Raw genomic sequence first — 21624 nt, 5'->3', positions numbered from 1 at the left:
ACCCTACATCTTCTCCTCATCTCTGTCTACCACCTACCCGTCCTCTCCACAATGCTGCACTACCCTACATCTTCTCCTCATCTCTGTCTACCACCTACCCATCCTCTGCACAGTGCTGCACTACCCTACATCTCCTCCTCATCTGTCTCCCACCTACCCATCCTCTCCACAGTGCTGCACTACCCTACATCTTCTCCTCATCTCTGTCTACCACCTACCCATCCTCTCCACAGTGCTGCACTACCCTACATCTCCTCCTCATCTCTGTCTACCACCTACCCGTCCTCTCCACAGTGCTGCACTACCCTACATCTCCTCCTCATCTCTGTCTACCACCTACCCATCCTCTCCACAGTGCTGCACTACCCTACATCTTCTCCTCATCTCTGTCTACCACCTACCCGTCCTCTCCACAATGCTGCACTACCCTACATCTTCTCCTCATCTCTACCACCTACCCATCCTCTCCACAGTGCTGCACTACCCTACATCTTCTCCTCATCTCTGTCTACCACCTACCCATCCTCTGCACAGTGCTGCACCGCCCTACATCTCATCTCTGTCTACCACCTACCCATCCTCTCCACAGTGCTGCACCGCCCTACATCTTCTCCTCATCTCTGTCTACCACCTACCCGTCCTCTCCACAGTGCTGCACCGCCCTACATCTCCTCCTCATCTCTGTCTACCACCTACCCATCCTCTCCACAATGCTGCACTACCCTACATCTTCTCCTCATCTGTCTACCACCTACCCATCCTCTCCACAGTGCTGCACCGCCCTACATCTTCTCCTCATCTCTGTCTACCACCTACCCGTCCTCTCCACAGTGCTGCACCGCCCTACATCTTCTCCTCATCTCTGTCTACCACCTACCTGTCCTCTCCACAGTGCTGCACCGCCCTACATCTTTTATGAAGGCCTATCTCATGCTGTGTTGTGACTTCTTTCCTTTTTCCGCCATGTTCCCATGCACTCAGTGTCCCCGCACTCCCTGCGCTCTGGTACTTTCCTCTCTGTACACACCCTGGTGACGGCTCTTGCAGGTTTACATGTCGGAGCGGTTTCTGTGGATGTTTTGGTCTGTGCAGACGGGATCAGGCTGATATGTGATGGTTGCCCGGGGGCAGCTGTGGCAGGGGAGTCCGGCTGTCCTGGTAGATGATCTGAGGGTCTTCTGTGTAATTAGTCACTGGTAATAAAGCATGGTGCAGGTTACTTCTTTTCCTGAGGGTTATTGTGGCCTTTTGAGTTTATTCCCCCAGGTTTATCACCGTGTGCCACCGTAGTTGACTATAAACAGTAGCCATGTCTGTGTCCTGTGGTGATGGATAGAGGATCCTGCACCGTTCTGCCTCATACACTGTAATCATTACTTGTATGAAGTGGAGGAGAAACAACTTGCCACAACCAAGATGGCGGCCACATTCCCGCTCTTCCCTCTAGCAGTATGGCGTTACGTGTGAACTCTTCACCTTACGGAACGTGACATTACGCATGCGTTCTGGACGCTCTCCGAAATTTACCGAAATCCTCTTCAGCGTCTCCGGAAAGAGCCGATCCCACCGATCCCGGAAGTAGCAGCTGGGTCCTGTCAGAGGGAGACGGAGGGGCTGTGGCGGCCGAGGGACAATGGAGGAGAGCGGCGGCGGCAGGTGAGGAGGATGAGGAGAGCTTCGGCAGGTGAGGAGGGGGAGAGCGGTGGCAGGTGAGGAGGAGGATGAGGAGAGCTTCGGCAGGTGAGGAGGGGGAGAGCGGCGGCGGCGGCGGCAGGTGAGGAGGAGGAGAGCGGCGGCAGGTGAGGAGGAGGAGAGCGGCGGCAGGTGAGGAGGAGGAGAGCGGTGGCAGGTGAGGAGGAGGATGAGGAGAGCTTCGGCAGGTGAGGAGGGGGAGAGCGGCGGCAGGTGAGGAGGGGGAGAGCGGCGGCAGGTGAGGAGGAGGAGAGCGGCGGCAGGTGAGGAGGAGGAGAGCGGCGGCAGGTGAGAAGGAGGAGAGCGGCGGCAGGTGAGAAGGAGTAGGTGAGCGGCGGCAGGTGAGGAGGCGGATGAGGAGGGCGGTGGCAGGTGAGGAGGAGGGGGGAGAGCGGCGGCGACAGGTGAGGGTGAGGAGGAGGGGGAGAGCGGCGGTGGCAGGTGAGGAGGAGGGGGGAGAGCGGCGGTGACAGGTGAGGGTGAGGAGGAGGGGGAGAGCGGCGGTAGGAGAGCGAGAGCGGCGGCAGGTGAGGAAGGTGAGGAGGGGGAGACCGGCGGCGGCGGCAGGTGAGGAAGAGGAGAGCGGCGGCAGGTGAGAAGGAGTAGGTGAGCGGCGGCGGCAGGTGAGGAGGAGGAGTAGGTGAGCGGCGGCAGGTGAGGAGGCGGAAGAGGAGAGCGGCGGCAGGTGAGAAGGAGTAGGTGAGCGGCGGCGGCAGGTGAGGAGGAGGAGTAGGTGAGCGGCGGCAGGTGAGGAGGCGGAAGAGGAGAGCGGCGGCAGGTGAGAAGGAGTAGGTGAGCGGCGGCGGCAGGTGAGGAGGCGGAAGAGGAGAGCGGCGGCAGGTGAGAAGGAGTAGGTGAGCGGCGGCGGCAGGTGAGGAGGCGGATGAGGAGAGCGGTGGCAGGTGAGGAGGAGGTGGAAGAGGAGAGCGGCGGCAGGTGAGAAGGAGTAGGTGAGCGGCGGCAGCAGGTGAGGAGGCGGATGAGGAGTAGGTGAGGAGGTGGATGAGGAGGGCGGCGACAGGTGAGGGTGAGGAGGAGGGGGAGAGCAGCGGCAGGTGAGGAGGAGGAGAGCGGCGGCATTACCTGAGCAATGGGAGGGTGACAGCGCCGAGACCAGGAGATTATTGAGGAGGGGCACCGTGTATACCAACCCCAGGGGAGTGAGGGGCCAAGAGGCGCTGCAGCGTCTGACAGGTGCCAATGTTATGTCAGAGATACATACTTGAGAGCGGCCAGTGCAGACAGTGCGGCAATGTGATGGGACCTGCGTCCTCTTATCTGTACAGGAGAGTGAGCGGCAGAGTATGCAGGTGTGAACGAGGGCTGACGGAGGAGTCCGGCCCCCGCTGCGTGCACAGGACCGAGCACTGGACGTACCGGCATAGAGGCCGCCGTTATATGAGCGCGGTCTGCTCAGCGGTTACACCCGTATTTCCGGAGCACTCGGCGGCCAGATCTTGTCTGTATTTTCCTTCATGGCCGAATATTTGAGACGGACACAGATTTTGGTTTTCCCATTTTCCCCTTTCAGTGTTTTGTCTCTTTAGTCGCTGTTTCTATGGTTACTGATGACAATTATAAACATTCCGCACGTTGTTACGTTTTGTCAAACTGTACTATTCGGCCGCCCCTAAACAGCGCTCACAAGCGGAGCTGGCTGCAGAGGCCCCGACATACATGAAGACTTATTGTAAACCAGCTATGGTTACTGATGGTGCTGTGCAACCCTGGATGGAGTAGCGGATGGCTGGTGGACGGCCACCATGTCCCAACAAGGCTGCGAGGGTGGGGGCCGATCTCCTCAGATCAGCAGCTCTGGGGGCGATTCTGACATTCTGCACAGAAATCCTAGGAGAAACTGTCTAAACACTCACAAGGTTAATGGAGGAGAAATCCCAGAAGCTCCGATGTTACCTGGACCGCGGCCTGTTCGGAGGTTTCTGATGGAAAAGCTTCTGATCTCAGTGAATGTGACGTCTTAATGCCGCAGATCCCATAAATCACTGATCTCCGATCTTTACAACCTATAAGATGTTCGGACTCTTGTTCTGCAGAAGAATTTGCTGCATTTTGAGTTTTTTTTTTTTTTTTTTTTTAAGTTTTGAAATAAATCCTGATATCATTGGGAGATTTGTCCAATAAATGTGATTTATCCTGTAACGGGCGATGATCGGACATTATACGACTCCTCTGCATCCAGGAAAATCAGAGGACAATCACAGTTATCTACAACCCCTGGCAAAAATTATGGAATCACCGGGCTCGGAGGATGTTCATTCAGTTGTTTAATGTTGTTGAATAAAAAGCAGATGACAGACATGGCACAAAACTAAAGTCATTTCAAATGGCAACTTTAGGGCTTTAAGAAATACTAAAAGAAATCAAAATTAAAAATGTGGTACTCAGTAAGGGTAATTTATTTCAGACCAAGCAGAGGGAAAAAATTATGGAATCACTCAATTCTGAGGAAAAAATTCTGGAAACATGAAAAACAAACACACAAAAGAAGACTCCGATACATCACTAGTATTTTGTTGCACCACCTCTGGCTTTAATAACAGCTTGCAGTCTCTGAGGCATGGACTTAATGAGTGACAAACAGCACTCTTCATCAATCTGGCTCATACTTTCTCTGATTGCTGTTGCCAGATCAGCTTTGCAGGTTGGAGCTTTGTCATGGACCATTTTTTTCAACTTCCACCAAAGATTTTCAATTGGATTGATATCCGGACTATTTGCAGGCCATGACATTGACCTTGTGTCTTCTTTCAAGGAATGTTTTCACAGTTTTTGCTCTATGGCAGGATGCATTATCATCTTGAGAAATGATGTCATCATCCCCAAACATCCTTTCAATTGGTGGGATAAGAAAACTGTCCAAAATATCAATGTAAACTTGGGCATTTATTGAGGATGTAATGACAGCCGTCTCCCCAGTGCCTTTACCTGACATGCAGCCCCATATCATCAATGACTGTGGAGATTTGCATGTTCTCTTCATGCCGTCATCTTTATAAATCTCATTGGAACGGCACCAAACAAAAGTTCCCGCATCATCACCTTGCCCAATGCAGATTCGCGATTCATTACTGAATATGACTTTCATCCAGTCATCCACAGTCCACGATTGCTTTTCCTTAGCCCATTGTCACCTTGTTTTTTTCTGTTTAGGGGTTAATGATGGCTTATGTTTAGCTTTTCTGTATGTAAATCCCATTTCCTTTAGGCAGTTTCTTACAGTTCGGTCACAGACATTGACTCCAGTTTCCTCCTATTCGTTCCTCATTTGTTTTGTTGTGCATTTCCTGTTTTGGAGACATATTGCTTTAAGTTTCCGGTCTTGACTCTTTGATGTCTTCCTTGGTCTACCAGTATGTTTGCCTTTAACAACCTTCCCATGTTGTTTGTATTTGGTCCAGATTTTAGACACAGCTGACTGTGAACAACCAACATCTTTTGCAACATTGCGTGATGATTTACCTTCTTTTAAGAGTTTGATAATCCTCTCCTTTGTTTCCATTGACATCTCTCGTGTTGGAGCCATGATTCATGTCAGTCCACTTGGTGCAACAGCTCTCAAGGTGTGATCACTCCTTTTTAGATGCAGATCTAATTTGATGCAGGTGTTCGTTTTGGAAATGAAAATTTACAGGGTGATTCCATAATTTTTTCCTCAGAATTGAGTGATTCCATAATGTTTCCCTCTGCTTGGTCTGAAAAAAAATTACCCTTACTGAGTACCACATTTTTTATCTTGATTTCTTTTAGTATTTCTTAAAGCCATAAAGTTGCCATTTGAAATGACTTTAGTTTTGTGCCATGTCTGTGATTTGCTTTTTTTCAACAACATTAAACAACTGAATGAACATCCTCCGAGCCCGGTGATTCCATAATTTTTGCCAGGTGTTGTAGTAGTTTGGAACGCGGCGTTGGATTGTCCATACGAAAGAGGATGATGACTTGGGACTTGTATTTTGGTGGTGTTTCACATATTAGGGGTTGTAGCCCTTTAAATGATTTATTATAAGGCGGCAGTGCCAGAGGGGCCGCTCCTCGCTGACCCAGATGTGACGCAAGCACACAGGATGCTGCTCTGGATCCTCCACAGGTGACAGGTCGCTTGTCAATGGCAATCAGTGGCCTAAAGCAGAGTCCGGGAGAGCTGCGTAATGTGCACAGGGCTGTAGAAAAGATACTGCAGTAATAGAAGGGTTAATATATCAATGACCACAATACAAAGTGACTGAAGAAATGAGAAATGTAAATCCCATCGGCATCTGGCGGCCGCCCGCGGCCTCTCATGCCAGGGATGGCGCAGGTTGTCGTGACTCGGGGGACACCTTGTAATTCCCACTAGTGCGGCTCCCGGGCCATTGAATCCAGTCTCGACGCTGGAGCCTGACTACCTGCAGAGACCTGTCCCCCCGGTTCTTCTCACCCCGGGTGAACCGGCCCGGTTACATTCTGCAGAACCCGTCTGACGGCCGGTGACTCAGTGATTTCCTGAGCATTCCTATAATTAATCAGGACTCTGGTCTATAAATGTCGGATTATTTATACGTGTGAGGTCAGGGGACGCGTCCATGCAGTCCTGGCTCTGGCACTGCAGGCTTCAGGTGTGCTGCCATCGCTCGGGGATTACTGGGGTCCACCGCGCTCACCCACTGCACTGCCGCCCCCCTCCGGGAACCTCCTCACTTCTGTGTCTTTCTCTCTCTTTGCAGAACCCTCCAGACATGATCACACGTCGATCGCGGGGTCAGGAGCCGCATCCGATGTCTGCGTAGCGATTACCCGAGCCGTGAGGTGAGTCGCCGGATCTGTCACCACCATAGACATGAAGACTTTCTATAAAATCATAGAATCCTAGAATGTTCTCGTTGGAGGGACCTCCTGGGTCCTAGTGTCCATCCCCCCGGCTCAATGCAGGAGTCACTAGACCATCTCAGACAGATGTCTGTCCAGCCTCTGAAGACGTCCATTGAAGGAGACCTCACCACCTCTCGTGGCCGCCTGTTCCTCTCATTGATCTCCTCACTGTCATACAGTGTCTTCTAATATCTAATCTGTGTCTCATCCCATTCAGTTTCTTCCATTGCTTCTCGTCTTTCTTTGTGTAATAGAGAATAAAGATGATCCTTCTACAATGTGACAGCCCTTGACATATTTGTAGACAGCTATTAAGTCTCCTCTCAGTCTTCTCTTTTGCAGCTAAACATTCCCAGATCCTCTAACCGTTCCTGGTAGGACATAGTTTGCAGACCGGTCATCATCCTGGTCGCTCTTCTCTGAACTTGCTCCAGTTTTTTATGTCTTTTTTTAAAATGTGGCGTCCAGATCTGGACACAGTATCCAGATGAGGTCTGACCAAGGAGGAGTAGAGGAGGATAATTACTTCATGTGATCTAGACTCTATGCTTCTCCTAATACCTCCCAGAACTGGACACAGTATCCAGATGAGATCTGACCAAAGAGGAGTAGAGGAGATAATGACTTCACGTGATCTAGACTCGATGCTTCTCCTAATACCTCCCAGAACTGGACACAGTATCCAGATGAGGTCTGACCAAGGAGGAGTAGAGGGGGATAATTACTTCACGTGATCTAGACTCTGTGCTTCTCCTAATACCTCCCAGAACTGGACACAGTATCCAGATGAGGTCTAACCAAGGAGGAGTAGAGGGGATAATGACTTCACGTGATCTAGACTCTATGCTTCTCCGAATACCTCCCAGAACTGGGCACAGTATCCAGATGAGGTCTGACCAAGGAGGAGTAGAGGGGGATAATGACTTCACGTGATCTAGACTCTATGCTTCTCCTAATACCTCCCAGAACTGGACACAGTATCCAGATGAGGTCTGACCAAAGAGGAGTAGAGGGGATAATTACTTCACGTGATCTAGACTCTATGCTTCTCTTAATACCTCCCAGAACTGGACACAGTATCCAGATGAGGTCTGACCAAAGAGGAGTAGAGGGGATAATGACTTCACATGATCTAGACTCTATGCTTCTCCTAATACCTCCCAGAACTGGACACAGTATCCAGATGAGGTCTGACCAAGGAGGAGTAGAGGGGATAATGACTTCACGTGATCTAGACTTGATGCTTCTCTTCATACATCCCAGAACTGTGTTTGGCTTTTTGCTGCTGCATCACACTGTTGACTCCTGTACAGTCTGTGATCTATTACTATACCCAAGTCTTTTTCACACTTGCTGTTGCTTTGTTCTATTCCTCCCATTCTATAGATGTGATTATCTTTTTTCTTGCCCAGATGTAGTATCTTGCATTTCTCCCTATTTAATACCGTTCCATTAGTTGCTGCCCATTGGTCCAAGCTGATCTAGATCCTTCTGAATCCTTTCTCTGTCTTCTCTAGTATTAGCTATCCCTCCTCGCTTTGCATCGTCCCCACATGTGATTAGTTTACCTTCAGTTCCCTTATCTAGATCATTTATAAAAATGTAGAACAACACTGGGGCCAGGACAGAGCCTTGTGGTCCCCTCTGGAAACACTTTTCCAATTAGATGTGCCACCATTTACCACTTTTTGAGTACGATCACTGAGCCAGTTATGAATCCACCTAACCGTAGCCTTGTCAACCCCATTCAATAAGGATAGTATGAGATAATATATCAGATGCTTTGCTGAAGTCGAGATATACTATATCTACCGCATTTCCCTGATCCACCCAGTCAGTGATTCCATCATAGAAGGAAATTAGATGAGTCTAGTATGACTTGTTTGCTACAAACCCTTATTGGCTCTGGTTAATTACTGTATTATTATCCAAGTACGTACATACATGATGTTTAATAATCTTTCCTGGTATGGAAGTAAGGACTTCTTATAAAATGCTCCAGGATGGTGTCACAGCTGAGGCTTTCTCACAATGTATCCAGTCTAGATTCTCCTGATAGTTTCTTACATTGTATCAAGATTGTCTGCACTGGAAACATAGTAACGAACCCTCAGCAGAATGCGAGCTGGTCTGGATACGTGCAGGCATTGACAGCAAGCAGAGGTCTGGAGAAGTAGAAAAAATAACACCTGCCATCTATTAGAAAGTATCAGCAATACGCTGGCTATTAGGGGCACAGACTTCTAGAATTGGGGTCCTCGGCCCACCCTAAGGCCTCTTTCACATGTCCGGATATTTCCGGTACTGGAAAAAACAGTATCGGAGATATCAGTGTCTGATTGTATGATACTTGTGGCAACCATGCGCTGCATCAGAATCACACGTACCAGCGCCTGGGAATCAGCGGTACGGTTAGCTCTGTTCCCAGGCACCAGGTGCTGAAGGAATCTCTCATCATTGTCCCCTGCTTGCGCTGTGATCCTTTGCCAGCAGGGGACAATGATGAGCGTAGTATTCTGCTCCCGCTGTGTCCAAAACTTGTAAAAATAAGAATAAAATGTAAAAAATCCTTATACTCACCTGTCCTAAGTGTCTGCTGCTGTAATCCGTCTGACTGCTCACGCTGAGGAGCCAGGGAGAATGACTTGCTCCAGAGAGCGGCCCCGGAGCTGCGCTCAGTGAGTGACAAGACTTCTCAGTGAGCTCAGCATAGAGCAAGGGCCTGCTCGCTGCAGCAAGTCATTCTCCTTGGCGTGAGCAGTCAGATGGATTACAGCGGGTGACACATAAAACAGGCGAGTATAAGGATTTTTCTTTATTTTGCTGTTATTTTTACAGGTTTTGGACACAACCGGAGCAGAATACTACTCTCAACATTGTCCCCTGCTGCTGCCGATCACAGCTTCGGCAGGGGACAATGATGACAGATGGCTGCAGCACTTGGGAACAGCGCTAACTGTACCGCTCATTCCCCGATGTCATTAGTGTGCATGTGTGCGCGACGTTTTTCTAGCCCATGCGGCGTGCAAAAAAGAACATATCGGTGTGTTTTGCCCACGGACACAAGGTCTGTGGAAACTCGCTGACATGTGCACAGACCTGGGTCTACGTGTGTCAGTGTCTCCAGTACGTGTGGGAACGGACACCACACGTACCGGAAACACCGACGTCTGAAAGAGCCCTAAGGCTGGAGCTGAAGAGGTGAGTCCGTCACCCTCCAATGGCTGGTAACATGGAGTAATGTATTGTATGACCTGCCCTGAAATCTATTGCTCCCTGTTATCAGCCAGTTTGCAGAGCAGCTCCCTGCCCCCTCTTACTACTCTTTATCTCACCTTACAAGGTTGTCGGTCGCTGACTTTAGGGTCATTGCCCCCTCCATTCCTCTGCACACGCGGACCTTGGAGCCTGTAAAGTCTCTGCTCCGCGGTGCAGCGCTGCGCTCCGGCTGTCTCTGCGCGTCATGTGACCTGTTGTCTCTTCTTCCTCAGGACACGTTTCTGTCAGACATGCAGGCGTCGGCGCATCGCTTCCGAGACGTGGAGCACCATCCTCTGCTGAGTGACAGCGATGGCTACAACCCCTCCCCCGCGGAGGCCGAGCTGGCGGACCGGCTGTGGTTCATACGGGACGGCTGCGGCATGGTCTGCGCCGTCATCACATGGATGCTGGTCTTCTATGCGGACTTTGTGGTCACTTTTGTTATGCTGCTCCCCTCCAGAGACTTTTGGTATTCAGTCATTAATGGGACCATGTTCAACTGCTTAGCGGTGCTGGCGCTGACCTCCCACCTGAGAACAATGCTGACCGACCCGGTAAGTGCCAGCGCCACCGCCGCCTGAGCTACCGCATAGTGTACGTAAGAAATCCGGGGCTTACAGCGCAATTATACACCCAACATGTCCAGACACCGCCATCCGGGTCACACGAAGAAGAAAAGTCACAATGTAAACTACTACCCAGGACAAGAACACAACTGATGTAATACTGCCCCCTGTGTACAAGAATATAACTACTATAATACTGCTCCTATGTACAAGAATATAACTACTATAATACTGCCCCCTATGTACAAGAATAGAACTACTATAATACTGCCCCTATGTACAAGAATATAACTACTATAATACTGCCCCCTATGTACAAGAATATAACTACTATAATACTGCTCCTATGTACAAGAATATAACTACTATAATACTGCTCCTATGTACAAGAATATAACTCCTATAATACTGCCCTCTATGTACAAGAATATAACTACTATAATACTGCTCCCTATGTACAAGAATATAACTACTATAATACTGCTCCCTATGTACAAGAATATAACTACTATAATACTGCCCCCTATGTACAAGAATAGAACTACTATAATACTGCCCCCTATGTACAAGAATAGAACTACTATAATACTGCCCCCTATGTACAAGAATAGAACGACTATAATACTGCCCCCTATGTACAAGAATAGAACGACTATAATACTGCCCCCTATGTACAAGAATAGAACGACTATAATACTGCCCCCTATGTACAAGAATAGAACGACTATAATACTGCCCCCTATGTACAAGAATAGAACGACTATAATACTGCCCCCTATGTACAAGAATAGAACGACTATAATACTGCCCCCTATGTACAAGAATAGAACGACTATAATACTGCCCCCTATGTACAAGAATAGAACCACTATAATACTGCCCCCTATGTACAAGAATAGAACCACTATAATACTGCCCCCTATGTACAAGAATAGAACTACTATAATACTGCCCCCTATGTACAAGAATAGAACGACTATAATACTGCCCCCTATGTACAAGAATAGAACGACTATAATACTGCCCCCTATGTACAAGAATAGAACGACTATAATACTGCCCCCTATGTACAAGAATAGAACTACTATAATACTGCCCCCTATGTACAAGAATAGAACTACTATAATACTGCCCCCTATGTACAAGAATAGAACTACTATAATACTGCCCCCTATGTACAAGAATAGAACTACTATAATACTGCCCCTATGTACAAGAATAGAACTACTATAATACTGCCCCTATGTACAAGAATAGAACTACTATAATACTGCCCCTATGTACAAGAATAGAACTACTATAATACTGCCCCTATGTACAAGAATAGAACTACTATAATACTGCCCCCTATGTACAAGAATAGAACTACTATAATACTGCCCCCTATGTACAGGAATATAACTACTATAATACTGCCCCCTATGTACAAGAATATAACTACTATAATACTGCCCCCTATGTACAAGAATATAACTACTATAATACTGCCCCCTATGTACAGGAATATAACTACTATAATACTGCCCCCTATGTACAGGAATATAACTACTATAATACTGCCCCCTATGTACAGGAATATAACTACTATAATACTGCCCCCTATGTACAGGAATATAACTACTATAATACTGCCCCCTATGTACAAGAATATAACTACTATAATACTGCCCCCTATGTACAAGAATAGAACTACTATAATACTGCCCCCTATGTACAAGAATAGAACTACTATAATACTGCCCCCTATGTACAAGAATAGAACTACTATAATACTGCCCCCTATGTACAAGAATAGAACTACTATAATACTGCCCCCTATGTACAAGAATAGAACTACTATAATACTGCCCCCTATGTACAAGAATAGAACTACTATAATACTGCCCCCTATGTACAAGAATAGAACTACTATAATACTGCCCCCTATGTACAAGAATAGAACTACTATAATACTGCCCCCTATGTACAAGAATAGAACTACTATAATACTGCCCCCTATGTACAAGAATAGAACTACTATAATACTGCCCCCTATGTACAAGAATAGAACTACTATAATACTGCCCCCTATGTACAAGAATAGAACTACTATAATACTGCTCCTATGTACAAGAATATAACCGCTATAATACTGCCCCCCTATGTACAAGAATATAACCACTATAATACTGCTTCTATGTACAAGAATATAACTGCTATAATACTGCTCCTATGTACAAGAATATAACTACTATAATACTGCTCCCCATGTACAAGAATATAACTACTATAATACAGCCCCTATGTACAAGAATATAACTACTATAATACTGCTCCCCATGTACAAGAATATAACTACTATATCATTATTTGCTTTCCTTGTTTTCTGTTCTGTGTTCTGCACGGAGAACTCGTCTACTGTGTTGCGGTGGAGTTGATATCCAAAATGTTCAACGGTCCAGTGGGGCTGTTTTTTTTTCAGTACTGTGTGGGCTCATTGTGAGGTGTTTTCGATTTCTGGTGGTCGACGTTCTCTGTGTCTGGTGGGCTCGTTGTGCGGCATCCTCGGTGTCTGGTGGGCTTGTTCTTTCTCTTGGTTTCGGCGGGCTCGTTGGCCCATGGATTCGGTGTCGGGTGGGCTCGTTCTCTGTCCGGTGGTTTCGGGATCGGGTGGGCTCGTTCTCTGTCCGGTGGTTTCGGTGTGTCCACTCTCCGCTGATCAGTTGCTTTTGTTTTTTCTGGTTGACATCAGGGTGCGGTGCCCAAAGGAAACGCCACAAAGGAATACATGGAGAGTTTACAGCTGAAGCCCGGAGAGGTCATATACAAGTGTCCGAAGTGCTGCAGCATCAAACCTGAACGCGCCCACCACTGCAGGTAAGCCTGGAAAGTGCGTCCTCCAGTCACATCCAAAGCTGCATTCACAGCTCTCTGACTTTCTAGCTGGGAATTGTCAGCACGTAATCATTCATCCTGCAGCTCAATCACAGTCCATGTTTTGTTGTGAAATGATGCAGCTCTGGAGGTGTCTGGAGGATAAGACACGATGTAACAGCAGAATAGTGAGTGCAGCTCTGGAGGATGAGACTCAAGTCTTTACTGTATTACTTTGTGTCATGTGTAGAGTGCAGCGTTGTGGGATTGTGACTACTCCTTGTGGAAGGCATGGTTTTCCTGCTGGGGGTAGTAGTACACCGTTTTGTGAGATGACACACTTTATACCTTATTCGGGGCTGTGAGCGGTGCGGACCCTCTTACCTCTTGTTTCTCTGTCCTGTCAGTATCTGTAAGCGATGTATCCGGAAGATGGACCACCACTGCCCGTGGGTCAATAACTGCGTCGGGGAGAAGAACCAGAGATTCTTTGTGCTCTTCACAGTGAGTCCAAGATCAGCGTCTGTGTAACCCAGGGAGAGTGTCAGCTCCTGGGGTCAGGGATGATGGGAGTAGTGATACATTGTGTGATAGGAGATTACATTCTGGGAGTCAGGGATGATGGGAGTAGTGATACATTGTGTGATAGGAGATTAGATTGTGAGCTCCGGGGTCAGGGATGATGGGAGTAGTGATACATTGTGTGATAGGAGATTAGATTGTGAGCTCCAGGGTCAGGGATGATGGGAGTAGTGATACATTGTGTGATAGGAGATTAGATTGTGAGCTCTGGGGTCAGGGATGATGGGAGTAGTGATACATTGTGTGATAGTAGATTAGATTTTGAGCTCTGGGGTCAGGGATGATGGGAGTAGTGATACATTGTGTGATAGGAGATTAGATTGTGAGCTCTGGGGTCAGGGATGATGGGAGTAGTGATACATTGTGTGATAGGAGATTAGATTGTGAGCTCCGGGGTCAGGGATGATGGAAGTAGTGATACATTGTGTGATAGAAGATTAGATTGTGAGCTCTGGGGTCAGGGATGATGGGAGTAGTGATACATTGTGTGCTCGGAGATTAGATTGTGAGCTCTGGGGTCAGGGATGATGGGAGTAGTGATACATTGTGTGATAGGAGATTAGATTGTGAGCTCTGGGGTCAGGGATGATGGGAGTAGTGATACATTGTGTGATAGGAGATTAGATTATGAGCTCTGGGGTCAGGGATGATGGGAGTAGTGATACATTGTGTGATAGGAGATTAGATTGTGAGCTCTGGGGTCAGGGATGATGGGAGTAGTGATACATTGTGTGATAGGAGATTAGATTGTGAGCTCCGGGGTCAGGGATGATGGAAGTAGTGATACATTGTGTGATAGGAGATTAGATTGTGAGCTCTGGGGTCAGGGATGATGGGAGTAGTGATACATTGTGTGCTAGGAGATTAGATTGTGAGCTCTGGGGTCAGGGATGATGGTAGTAGTGATACATTGTGTGATAGGAGATTAGAATGTGAGCTCCGGGGTCAGGGATGATGGGAGTAGTGATACATTGTGTGATAGGAGATTAGATTGTGAGCTCTGGGGTCAGGGATGATGGGAGTAGTGATACACTGTGTGATAGGAGATTAGATTGTGAGCTCTGGGGTCAGGGATGAAGGGAGTAGTGATACATTGTGTGATAGGAGATTAGATTGTGAGCTCCGGGGTCAGGGATGATGGGAGTAGTGATACATTGTGTGATAGGAGATTAGATTCTGGGGGTCAGGGATGATGGGAGTAGTGATACATTGTGTGATAGGAGATTAGATTGTGAGCTCTGGGGTCAGGGATGATGGGAGTAGTGATACATTGTGTGATAGGAGATTAGATTATGAGCTCTGGGGTCAGGGATGATGGGAGTAGTGATACATTGTGTGATAGGAGATTAGATTGTGAGCTCTGGGGTCAGGGATGATGGGAGTAGTGATACATTGTGTGATAGGAGATTAGATTGTGAGCTCTGGGGTCAGGGATGATGGGAGTAGTGATACATTGTGTGATAGGAGATTAGATTGTGAGCTCCGGGGTCAGGGATGATGGAAGTAGTGATACATTGTGTGATAGGAGATTAGATTGTGAGCTCTGGGGTCAGGGATGATGGGAGTAGTGATACATTGTGTGATAGGAGATTAGATTGTGAGCTCTGGGGTCAGGGATGATGGGAGTAGTGATACATTGTGTGATAGGAGATTAGATTGTGAGCTCCAGGGTCAGGGATGATGGGAGTAGTGATACATTGTGTGATAGGAGATTAGATTGTGAGCTCTGGGGTCAGGGATGATGGGAGTAGTGATACATTGTGTGATAGGAGATTAGAATGTGAGCTCCGGGGTCAGGGATGATGGGAGTAGTGATACATTGTGTGATAGGAGATTAGATTGTGAGCTCTGTGGTCAGGGATGATGGGAGTAGTGATACACTGTGTGATAGGAGATTAGATTGTGAGCTCTGGGGTCAGGGATGATGGGAGTAGTGATATATTGTGTGATAGGAGATTAGATTGTGAGCTCTGGGGTCAGGGATGATGGGAGTAGTGATACATTGTGTGATAGGAGATTAGATTGTGAGCTCTGTGGTCAGGGATGATGGGAGTAGTGATACACTGTGTGATAGGAGATTAGATTGTGAGCTCTGGGGTCAGGGATGATGGGAGTAGTGATACACTGTGTGATAGGAGATTAGATTGTGAGCTCTGTGGTCAGGGATGATGGGAGTAGTGATACACTGTGTGATAGGAGATTAGATTGTGAGCTCCGGGGTCAGGGATGAAGGGAGTAGTGATACATTGTGTGATAGGAGATTAGATTGTGAGCTCCGGGGTCAGGGATGATGGGAGTAGTGATACATTGTGTGATAGGAGATTAGATTCTGGGGGTCAGGGATGATGGGAGTAGTGATACATTGTGTGATAGGAGATTAGATTCTGGGGGTCAGGGCTACAGTAATATTGTAATGAGTACCCCATGCACTTGGTCACTTTATACCCCGTGTCCGGCGGAGGGTGGTGTCAGGGGATGTTGTAGGGGATGGAGTTAGATCCGCGGGGAAAGCTGTGGGGGGATGGAGTGAGGTCAGTGTTAGATCCTGAGGGGTATAGAGGAATGGAGTGAGGTTGGCTGTGGATTCTGCTGGGGATAGTGGGATGCAGCGCGGTCAGCGGGGGATGCTACGGGAGGATGCAGCGCGGTCGGCGGGGGGTATTGGTTCATGGTTGGCTCTTCTCTCCGCAGATGTACATCGCTCTCATCTCCCTCCACTCTCTCGTCCTCTGCGGCTTCCAGCTCTTCACCTGTGTCCGGGGGCAGTGGACAGGTGAGACCCCCGACCTCCCCTTGTTTCTCCCTTCAGCCTCGGTGTTCGCTCCTCACCACATATAAGATCTCTGATTTACATGAAGCCTTAGAGGGAACCTGAGATCAGGATTTACCCCCAGGAGGGGCATCTACTCCTGCACAGGGGGGTGTCGGTCGCACCGCTCTGGCTGTGCCCCCCGCGCTGCAGCAATGATTGACAGCGTCTCGGAGGAGCCAATGCCCGTCACCAGGGTCCATTACACACACAATTAGGGATCATTAAAGGTAAAGCGCCTCCAATACCTACTGGGGGTAAATGCTGCTGTCAGGTTCCTTTTATAAATGCACTTAATCTATTTTTTTTTTCCTTCTTTTGCTTTCACTGACACATTGTAACGATCCTGATTTCTGCAGCTCCTGAGGCTAAAACCTGCTCTGACTCCGTGTATATTGGGGGGGGGCCCTTGTATCTCTCCAGTTGCTTCCCAGGCCCCCGTGTATATTGGGGGACCCCTTGTATCTCACCGATGCTCTCCAGGCCCCCTTGTATATTGGGGGGGCCAGGCCACAGTTTCCTCCTGGCTGTGAGTAACCCTGCGCCGTTTCTTGCCCCGCAGACTGCAGCTCATTCTCGCCCCCGGTCACCGTCATCCTCATGATCTTCCTCTGCCTGGAGGGCCTCCTCTTCCTCACCTTCACCGCTGTCATGTTCGGGACCCAGATCCACTCGATATGCAACGATGAGACGGTACGTGACCCCCCACCCCACTGTCCCCCAACCCGCCCTCTTGCTCTGTGTCCCCACCCCCAATACAGAGGGCCGGTCAGGAGCCTGGGAAAGCTGGATGACGGCCAGTATCCCCCACAGCTCCCATATCTGGTGTCACCCGGCTTTCCCAGGCTCCTGCATGTCTGTGGTGTGTAGGGACAGGGAGTGTGTCCGGGCAGGGTTACTCTCTGGGGAGGTCACGGGACGACCTTTAGTGACCCTGTTCCGGCTCACAGCAGAGGTGGTCTCCCAGCTTTCCCGGAGTCATGAATGGCTAAGTGTTGTCGGTAACTATGTTGCTCGTTTCTTTCTTGCTGGCAGGAAATCGAGCGGCTGAAGAGCGAGAAGCCAACGTGGGAGCGGCGGCTGCGCTGGGACGGGATGAGGTCCGTGTTCGGGGGGCAGCCATCTTTCCTGTGGATTAACCCCTTTGCCGGTCTCCACGCCAGACGTTTCCTGAGAGCACGGAAAGGCGGCACCGAGTTCTCAGTCTGAATTGTCCCTGATTCTCCCGCAATCATGGAGTTTGTATTTATGGGACGGCGCAGGAATCGTCTGCACAAAACCCAATCAATGACCAAAAAGACAAATCCGCAGCGACTTCGGCCATTGTTGGTTTTATTAACGAAGACACTTTAGTGCTATAAACGGCGTCTCCCGCTGCGTGCGGAGCTGCGGGGGCGGCACAGGGGTCTTTTATTCTGCTACAGGGTCCGGATTCTTGTGGTCTGTTTTTGTTTTTTTTTAGTTCTTGTCTAAAGATTTTTTATGGATGAGATTTGTGTAGAAGGTTTTATCTCTGGATAACGGGAGCCGAGGGTCCGCGGGGAAGCAGTCAGCATGCAGGGCCTGCTCCACGTGTGCATGGCGGCCGCCGGAGGTTCGGGCCTCGCTCCACAGTCACCTCGGCTCATGCATTCCTCTCTCCGTCCTCCCCCGGGTGGAGTCCAGTCATTCAGGCAGCGTCATCATATTAACGGTCACATCCAGAGCTGCATTCACAATTCTGCTTTATCAGCTCTTCTACTCCAGTCACACTCAAAGCTGCAGTCACAACACAGCTAGCCGACAGTCCTCTGAAGTGTCAGCTTTATGATGGGACACTACAACTCCCATCATGCAGCGCCCTAGCTTAATTTCCCAGGCAGTAGTAATACAGGTACCACAATGCAGTGGAGCAGGTTCTGCACAGACACCGAACAAGCGGAGGGTGACGTCCTGCTCCCATGGAGGCTGCAACCGGTCAGACATGCCCAGTGTGAGGGAGAGCGGCCAGGTAGAGAGCGCCCCCCTCAGTCAGGCAGGAAGCCCCTCTAAATTGTTCATCTGCATCAGTCTGAGTGCTAATAGGAGGCCAGCAGAGCTGTGAATGCAGCTCTGGATGTGACTGGAGTACAATGCACAGTGTTACGTGATGTGTAATAGGGGGGCTGGACGAGCAGTACTGGGGGCTTCGTGCACAGTAAAGGGACAGGATTAGTAGTGTGGGCGCTGCCCCTGCAGTGCAGTACGGGGGCTGGCTGTGCATTGCTGTATTGGGGCCAGTACGGGGGGCTAGCTATGCTGTGCAGTATGGGGGGGCCTGGCTGTGCAGTACAGGATGCTGGTTGTGCAGTACGGTGGGGCTAGCTATGCTGTGCAGTAGAGGGGCCTGGCTGTGCACTACTGTATTGGAGCCAGTACGGGGGGGCTAGCTATGCTGTGCAGTAGAGGAGCCTGGCTGTGCATTGCTGTATTGGAGCCAGTACGGGGGGCTAGCTATGCTGTGCAGTAGAAGGGCCTGACTGTGCATTGCTGTATGGGGGGGGGCCTGGCTGTGCAGTACGGGGTGCGGCTGTATAGCACTGGTTTGCTGAGGTCTAAGCTGTGGCCCGGGTAGTCAATGACTCGGATGAGCGGCCTTGAGCAGAGCAGTCACCGCTTCTCCTGCTTCCGTGGTCATGTAAGACACTAAGGTCCCGGCACGAACAAATCCTCGGGCGCCGGCTGCCGTCATTCCCCCATCATTGTAAATCCGTCATCCCGGGATCGCCGTTCTGACGTATGGAGCTGTGGATGATGGGAGTTCTCTTATGCACTGATTTGTGAAATAAAGTATTGAACTCGTTTCCCTGTAGATGGCGCTCTCTCCGTGGTGAAGGTGGTGGCTGCAGACGGGCGGGGGAGTTAGTTTAGTGTTCTCTCTGCAGCCGTCGTCTTGGATTTATCCCGTCCCGGCCTCCCGTCCAGCAATTACCTCAGAAATGTCTCCAGGTGAAGTTCCATCTCTAGATGAGAATTTCTCTGACTTTACCACAGACTTTAATACAGGAAAGTCTTAAAGTGTAACCAAACTCTGAAAAAGTTATAAAACTTCTGAGAGTTTTCGTGTGTTGCAGTCAGTGTTCACACAGTGGAGCGTCACCTGCTGGAATCACTGATCAAAGACACTAAAGGGTATGAAAAGTTTTTTAGAAGTTTATTTGCCCCTTTAAACTTTTAAAGAGCTACAACTACCTGATATTCCCAGGTGCCCGATCCTTCCAGCTTCAGTTGCCTGTGTCGGCAGCGACCAGAGCAGCGTGTGACGGGCCGTCTGCTCACAGCTATACGAAAGCCAGCCCCCTTCTGTCTATACCTCCGCCATACTAGATGAGGGGGCTTTGCTATTAAAGTGAGCAGTCAGCCCCCTTCTGTCTATACATTGGTGATGATGGAGTAGGGAGCCAGCTCCCTTCTGTTTATACATTGGCTGTGATTTTAAGAGGGGGTTGTCTTAGCCAGCCCCCTTCTGATCACTGCCGGCTGGAGACGTTTCCTCTATGCCTCCTCTTGGGCTGGAGATCGGCCGTCTGTGATAAGTGATGTCTTATATATTGTAAGGATTGGGGGGGGGGCAGGACGACCCTTTAATAATAGGAAATGTTTTCATCTATATCCAAAACTGAAAACTCCAGACCCAATGCTTTTCACAGCTAAGGGTTTGTTGCAATGTATCAGTCCAGGAATGGAGGACTGGAATGTTCACATACACTGACAGCAAGCGGAGATCTGGAGTCTTTTATTCTACTTATTAATGTGACATTTAGGAATCGGACACAAGAGCTTGCACTCTAATAGACCTCCTCCTAAGGATCTGCTGCCCGGACCACTACTCCCATCCTCCTCCTAATCAGGGTGTAGTGCGTGCTGGGACGGTCGGTCCCATGTGTCGGCGCGGGATTATCGGCATTAAGAGATTTAACGCCTGGAAGGTTTTAGTCGTCTTCGTCCTCCACAAGTTCATCTGCAGGGAAAGGGTTAACCCTCCCGGTGCCGGAGCCGCCCCGCGTACTGACAGCTGCTGCAGAACCCAAAGAGCCCAACTACAGGGCAGAGGAAACCCTCCAATACTCTGCTTCGTGTCAGAGACCCCCAAAGCACGAGATGCCCCCTCACAGCTGAGGGTTTGTTGCAATTTATTTAATGTATACAATCATAGCACTGAGGACGGGATGGCAGCTGACATGTACCGGAGCGGAGTACGGTGAGGAGAACCTCATGTATAACACCACCAAAGGTAAGGAAGTGACCGGCGGTATCTCATCTCTGCTGGTTAGATACATCCTAGTGCACAGCGTATCTAACTTCTGTCCGTCATCCCTCCAGGTCTAATAATGTGGAGACACCAAGAGAGAGAGACGTCTGCACCGGTGAGTGATACATCCCGATACCAAGTGTATCCAACCAGTATCATAGCGCTTATACCTGTAGGGGGCAGTATTATAGTAGTTATATTCTTATACATAGGGAGCAGTGTTATAGCAGTTATATTCTTGTACATAGGGGCAGTATTATAGTAGTTATATTCTTGTACATAGGGGGCAGTATTATAGTAGTTATATTCTTGTACATAGGAGCAGTATTATAGTAGTTATATTCTTGTACATAGGAGCAGTATTATAGTAGTTATATTCTTGTACATAGGGAGCAGTATTATAGTAGTTATATTCTTGTACATAGGGGGCAGTATTATAGTAGTTATATTCTTGTACATAGGAGCAGTATTATAGTAGTTATATTCTTGTACATAGGGGGCAGTATTATAGTAGTTATATTCTTGTACATAGGAGCAGTATTATAGTAGTTATATTCTTATACATAGGGAGCAGTGTTATAGCAGTTATATTCTTGTACATAGGGGCAGTATTATAGTAGTTATATTCTTGTACATAGGGGGCAGTATTATAGTAGTTATATTCTTGTACATAGGAGCAGTATTATAGTAGTTATATTCTTGTACATAGGAGCAGTATTATA

At 48.7% G+C, this 21624-nt stretch overlaps 1 protein-coding gene across 4 annotated transcripts; it reads left to right on the top strand.

Annotated features, from left to right (window-relative positions):
- The first annotated feature begins 1501 nt into the window (after positions 1–1501).
- ZDHHC7 (zDHHC palmitoyltransferase 7) lies at positions 1502–19462 on the top strand. 4 transcript variants are annotated; one of them, XM_073659913.1, is made up of 8 exons: positions 1502–1656; positions 6417–6498; positions 10053–10376; positions 13120–13244; positions 13649–13745; positions 16515–16596; positions 17195–17325; positions 17668–19462. In XM_073659913.1, the coding sequence occupies exons 3-8, from the start codon at positions 10071–10073 to the stop codon at positions 17839–17841; spliced, it is 915 nt and encodes a 304-aa protein (XP_073516014.1). In that variant the 5' UTR covers positions 1502–1656; positions 6417–6498; positions 10053–10070; the 3' UTR covers positions 17842–19462. The 4 variants fall into 4 exon arrangements, with proteins under 4 accessions (XP_073516014.1, XP_073516017.1, XP_073516015.1 ...); XM_073659916.1 differs by having other exon boundaries at positions 1529–1684; XM_073659914.1 differs by having other exon boundaries at positions 1530–1651; positions 6415–6498.
- The last annotated feature ends 2162 nt before the right edge of the window (positions 19463–21624 follow it).

Source organism: Phyllobates terribilis, unplaced genomic scaffold (assembly GCF_046119375.1).
Source record: "Phyllobates terribilis strain yellow unplaced genomic scaffold, ASM4611937v1 Scaffold_14__1_contigs__length_39327217, whole genome shotgun sequence".
Taxonomy (NCBI): Eukaryota; Metazoa; Chordata; class Amphibia; order Anura; family Dendrobatidae; genus Phyllobates; species Phyllobates terribilis.
Note: the sequence above shows the minus strand (reverse complement) of the source record. Positions and strands in the feature narration are given on the sequence as shown.

Excerpts from the sequence above, each read along its gene's own strand:
- ZDHHC7 (XM_073659913.1), top strand. The coding sequence starts at position 10,071 with ATGCAGGCGTCGGCGCATCGCTTCCGAGACGTGGAGCACCATCCTCTG. Across the intron at positions 10,377-13,119 it reads GAACAATGCTGACCGACCCG|GGTGCGGTGCCCAAAGGAAA; the intron begins GTAAGTGCCAGC and ends GGTTGACATCAG. Across the intron at positions 17,326-17,667 it reads CGATATGCAACGATGAGACG|GAAATCGAGCGGCTGAAGAG; the intron begins GTACGTGACCCC and ends TCTTGCTGGCAG.